The following is a 6,000-nucleotide window of genomic DNA, read 5'->3' on the forward strand; positions in this document are numbered from 1 at the left end:
TTGAAACTATATGAGGGTGAGTAACTGACGACAATTTTCATTTTGGGTGAATTAATTCTTTAAAAACTTGCTATTACGCAAATGCTGTTGTATAACATTTTGGTCATACTTAATTACAGTGAACACTCAAAATATTTTCTCTTGCAGCTAGGTTATAAATCTCAAAACTGTCAACACAATTGTGATCCCAGAGAAAAAATTTTGAAAACAAGTGTGTTTGCATGCGAATATGCGAGTAATTAATGATTTCTGTATAGAGCACCTTATGAATGCATAACATGCCCTTAGGTCTTTCTCAACCCATTTTTGCTCCCAAACATCTGACACACCATAAAACAATGCATCTGTGGAGGGGTAGGAGGTTCAAGCAATCTTTCAGTCATCTCACAAGCCAATGAGTCATGTAAAAGGCAAATGAAGAAGATGGTTCTGACATCAATAAATGGCACCCAGATAGAGCAAAGTCCACTGAACCGCTGATCAATACCACAGCATTAAAAAAAACCTTTGGCTCTGACATCCCATCTCAGCCGCCAAAACTTGTTTCCAATCAAGGGAGGCAGGCATCTATTTGTGCTAACATCCTATAATCCCAATGAACACAAGCAGATGAAGTCTGGAGTGCTGCCTCAAGCCAACATACTAGATGAACACTCTTCCATTAGTGAATTAAGAGCACTGCTGAAGGATTTCTTTCCAGTGCAACCAAGAACGAAATTATCAATGCAAAACACTTCACAAAAGTTTGCTAATTTGCTAATGACAGCACATTAAGGGACTCAAGAGACAGTCACACTCTCATTCAAAAGTGACTCTTAAGAGGTTACGCTTCATAGTGACAGTCTCAGTTACTATTCACATAAAATCCATTCACTTAACAGAGATCACAACTAGTGAAGTGTACTTAAAACTTAGTGGTATCTGCACACATTTACGTTTCATAATGTGATATAATAGTGAGTGAGGACAGCATATTCTGTGGGAAATAAGTATAGGGCAGGACCTATCTAACAGAAATTGATTGGACGGAAATATGTTAGGCTAAAATATAATTGGATAATGTTATTTTTCCCACTTACATGGCCTTGATAATCTTGTGCTCGTCAACTTTGAATTCTGGATGATACATGAGATGTGATGTGTTCACTGATCTATAAAATAAACAGAGATCCATTTGGTAAATCTATTTGATTATTTTAGTATCTAATTTTATACCTATAATCTAAGATCAGTGAATGGAAAGCAAGTCTACAGTGGAAAAATTAATGATTTTGAAAGTAAATTTTTTTTTTTACATGCTGTATTTAAATCATTTTAAAGGTCTGTTGTACGGACCAGCTGATAAACAACTTAGGTTAATTATTCAACTTTCAATGTAACATTTAGTTTTGACACTGTGCATAACACAAATTTGCTTGATTTTCATCATTTTGAATTCAGATTTCTACAAACTTGTAGAAACTCATTAATAATCGGTGCATGTTACTAATCTACAAACATGTGCTAATTACAGGACAGTAATCCATTTACTAGACCGGGGTAGGCAAGTTCGGTCCTAGAGAAGTGAAGTACACTAGTGAAGTGTACTTCTTCGATATTTCTGATATCAACATGCAGTGTTACACAGATCACATAAAGCATATCAAATTCAGTTAAAAGTAGCCGAAACGTTAAATTTGTGATACAATTTGATATTTAAAAGTTTTAACAATGATGTAGAGAGAAACATAAGAATACAATCAGTCACAGGAGATGCGTTTGAGGTGGAAACAAACAGTCTCTTGCGATCGGGTCACCTGAGATGGATCTTAATTCCAGGTGTAAACAGGCCATTTTAAACGGATGTGGCAGTTTATTAAACACATTTTAAAAAGGATATACATCTAGCTAAATGAAAGTCCACATTTGCACTTCAGCATACAGACAGGAAATGGGTCAGCGGACGTCTGCTAGAAGGCAGAGTGACGGAGAGATGGAGGATGGGAGGGGAGATTCAGGACAGCTAATGCTGGAGGGCATGGGCTAACTGCAAACACAAAAATCCACGAGCACCATCAACCACAACAGGACTAGCATCCCAGGCAAAGGGTTGAGAGATGGCTCTCTGCAGCCCTCAGTTTAAGTGTCTCGATGTGGCTTTGCTAGAACTGGGAGTTCAGCTCATAATCAGCAACTACGCATTTTCTTTTCTTGGTGCAGTGTGTATATAAAAAGTAATGTTATACAAGACATCCTCGGGCAGAATGACATTGAATGGAATGCAGCTGGAGCTCCAGGGTGTGACAGCAAGTGACTAATAATATAATTCCCCCACAAAACAAGAGGCGCACAAAACAGCACACATGCACACCCAGGGTGGACACCAGACCCCACACTGTCACCCGCAGAGTCTTGACACTGCTGCTCTGAGGAGTGCAGGCAAGATCTCATCATCTCTCCTACACTTTTGCACATACAGAACAGAGCGTACGGAAGTCAGGTGAGAGGGAAGCAGACGGTGTGCCACCTGGCCCTCACAGCGCCGGGCCCAGCACTACTCCTTTAACCCACCGAAATGCTGAATGAAAAGAAAGCACACAGAGACTCAAACGGAGAGGATGTGTGAATGAAACCAGGATCTTAAGGTCTAACTCCAAGCCATAAAAAAAAAATTTTAAAAAAAAAACTCCAAGCAAGCGTCGCAGCTCCATTCATGCAGTTTCATCATGAATGGGTCTGTGACATAAGAGTGTCCACAATATAAGGTAAAGGAAAACAATCTAGCTCAACACAGATGGCAAGTTTATAAAAAATTTATTTTGTGTGTTATGTTGGTTTAATGGTTTTGAATTTCAATTTAATTACTTTTAAAATGTGTTGTGGTGTAATTAACTTTTTACTTTACCGCCCCAAAACCAAGCCATTGCATGTGCAGTATGAATGGCATTATACATGTATTTTTTAATAAAATAATAAATTAACAATCACATTATTGGCCCATATCCTGTATTAAATTAACTTAACCTTGAGTCGTGCTACACCTGACTGAACAGGGTCCCTTTCTACAGCTAAACCGCATGCCTGTCAAAGCCACGAGTGAAATAAACCTCGTCTGCATCAAGAAAAACACTACCTCATTAATATGGGTGAACAAAGGTCATTCTGATGACTCACATCAAACCAAGCCTAATAACACGGCCGCTGTGCGGTACATGACCCCTCGACAAACCAAGGTCCTCACTACTTGGCCAGGCAACAAACAGAAAGAGCATGGATCTCATTTCAAGGTTTGTGGTCAGAGCACAGAAGCTCATTTTCAGACGTTGTCCCTCAGGACTAGGTGAGGCTGACCAGGTGATGCCAAACATGGCTCCCATGCATGTGGGACACAGACCTCCACTTCTGTGCCAGAGAGGGAGTTTATGAATGGCCCATCTGAGCAAGTGCTGCACGGAAATGTTTCCCCACTACTGCACATGTCAGTGCACTGCTTCTGGGTGACCTATTTCCGTTCGCGCTCAAACTCAAACTCCGACGCGCTTATTCAGACAAAGCATCAGCTTTGTTTTTTTTTTTATACAATCTGCATTTTCCCAGCCGACTGAAATCAACAGTCAGAAAGTGACGTGAGGGGCCTTTAAAACTCACTTCTTCCATAGGATGATGAGAACAGCCAGTAGCTACATATTGCCTTGCTTCAGTGAAGGGCAGAGAGCATGGCATGTATGAAAGAGATTAACACAACCAAATCCCGTTCAAAATATGAGCGACATCTGGGGTGCCATATGATCTGTAGTGTTGAAGCATGTATGTGCAAGCAGATCCATGTGTGAGGAGGCAGGGAAGGTGAAGCTAATGCACCAGTCACAATAGATGGCCAAATCAAAAGCACTCAAAGGGCTATCTGCAGTAATCTTTCCATCCTACGCGCTACTTAGCCTCGCGAGCAGAGAAAGGAGAGCACTTCACGTGTATCCCTTTAGCCCATTAGATCCTACAGCACACAGGGTAATTGGTTTACGGCTGCTGTGAAACTGTGCCTCGCCATATGGTCATCCTTAAACTGCCCATCCAGTTATATTGTGTTTAATTCACTAATCACACACATCCGACACAAAACGTATAGATATTTTCACACTTAAATGTATGAATTTATCCAATTTATGTTCCCTGGGAACCAAACCCATAACCTAGGCCGTGTCAGCGTCATGCGCTACCAGTTGAGCTGCAGGACAACGCACATATGTGCTCACACTAATTAGACAGACTGACACAGTTTTTATAATCCGAGGAGCGACGCATAAAAATGGAGCCTTGTTAGGAAGTAACCCAGTTTATCCTCTCAAAAGCCGCTGGAAAACATGCTAGGAGTAATTTGGTGGCATTAGAAGGATTTGAGCATTTATCAAGCCATGCATACGGCACACTGTTTCCCGGTTGGACACGGATAGATCCAGCAGCAGCACACAGCAAGTTCAAATTTGTTTCTATCGAACGAACAGTGGAATAAAAGAACTGATGCGTGTCAATAGGGGTGTCAAACTCAATTCCTGGAGGGCCGGAGCCTTGCAGAGTTTTGTTCCAACCCTGGACCAACACACATATCATGTACTTTTCAAATAAGCCTGAAGGACTTGATTAGTTGGATCAGGTTTTTTTTTTTAATTAGGGTTGAATCTAAAGTCAGCAGGGCTTCAGCCCTCCAGGAATTGAGTTTGACACCCTTGTTCTAGACGGTGTAACTAACTAAAATATTCATAAAGCATATTTTATATATTTAAAATGTGTGTGTACTCATGCTGTATGTATTTAAGGGGCATATACAATATTCTAGAACTTTTTATTGATCATTACAATCAATTTTTGCCAACGTTTTTCAAAAATGTAATAAATCAGTATGAGCACAAACATTTCATTTAAGAACTTGGCATTTTAAACTAGACTTCTAGCAATGATTTCTCCTTTTCCTTCATCAGATATCCTTATTTGTCAGGGATTCATAAAAGTCTTGATAAAACAAATGGTTATAAGAGAATCAGACAGAGTAGGGCTACTTTAACAGGATAGACTAGTACAATACACAAACAATGCCAAAGATATAGATTTTATTAGACTGGCGATTTCAGGATAATCGGAAGGTTATTTTATCCACCGGATCGGTTCATTGATATATTCTGCAATAGTCTGTAATGAGTTTCAAACAGCATTTGATCTGATAGATAAATGCAACCGTCCACATCTCCTTATCGTCTGTCCCCTTGTCTTTGTTCGTTCAGCCGTTATTTGACATTTCACTCCATTTCTACTATTGTAGTGATTAGTGTTGCACCTGCCATTACGGCGCAACCGCAACATCAATGAGCATCTCCAATAAAGGACACATAACTTACCCTTAACGCGGAGAGGTCGATTTCATCCAGACTCCGAGCCGGAGAATCGCTCGCCATATTAAACCGAAATTACACGGAGAAACAAAGAAATGTTGTTGACTAGATCTCAGACAGCCGTCCGCTGATCTCCTACAGCAGCGCGTTCAAATCTCCTCTCGCTGATCACTCGTGCTTATTGTACAATCCGTCTTTTAACTGTGGATTCCACCGATGCTTTTGCTAGACCTCAGTTAGATTTCACCCCAGCAAACAGAAACATCGTGCGTTCTGGGGACAGCATGTTTTTCAGTAGGAGCTACACATCTTTTGGTCTCTAACGCTGTCGCTGAAATCTCAACGCCGCTCGTCTTGAGAGTAGCATCAATCAGATGTGTGGGAGTGGCTAAATGACGGGGCGTGGCCAGCGTCACTAGCACCGCCCATTTGTTTGGTTCCACTGTAGTTCATGCTGTAGTTCATGCTGTTAGAAGAAACCTGCAAACATTCCTTTACAGGCTACACTTTCACTTCTATTGCCTTTCGTCATACGAAACTTTATGTTAAGGGAACACACTATATCATAGCTTTTTATTCTGCCCCTTTGTAGGGAGCTAACTTATGTGCTTCTTCTTGGGAACCCTTAAAAGGATTT

At 40.6% G+C, this 6,000-nt stretch overlaps 1 protein-coding gene across 6 annotated transcripts in view; it reads right to left on the reverse strand.

The window, feature by feature from the left end:
* Positions 1-5,720, reverse strand: part of LOC107550600 (TRAF2 and NCK-interacting protein kinase-like) — an 87,678-nt gene extending 81,958 nt beyond the window's left edge. For all 6 annotated transcript variants that reach the window (XM_016231911.1, XM_016231910.1, XM_016231914.1 and 3 more), the window contains exon 1: positions 5,370-5,720. In XM_016231911.1, the coding sequence (XP_016087397.1) occupies positions 5,370-5,426 (57 nt within the window). In that variant the 5' untranslated portion in view covers positions 5,427-5,720. The remainder of the gene's footprint in view (positions 1-5,369) is intronic.
* Between the last annotated feature and the right edge of the window lie 280 nt (positions 5,721-6,000).

The sequence above is a fragment of the Sinocyclocheilus grahami genome, unplaced genomic scaffold (genome assembly GCF_001515645.1).
Source record: "Sinocyclocheilus grahami isolate Dianchi unplaced genomic scaffold, SAMN03320097.WGS_v1.1 scaffold402.1, whole genome shotgun sequence".
NCBI classification, from domain to species: Eukaryota; Metazoa; Chordata; class Actinopteri; order Cypriniformes; family Cyprinidae; genus Sinocyclocheilus; species Sinocyclocheilus grahami.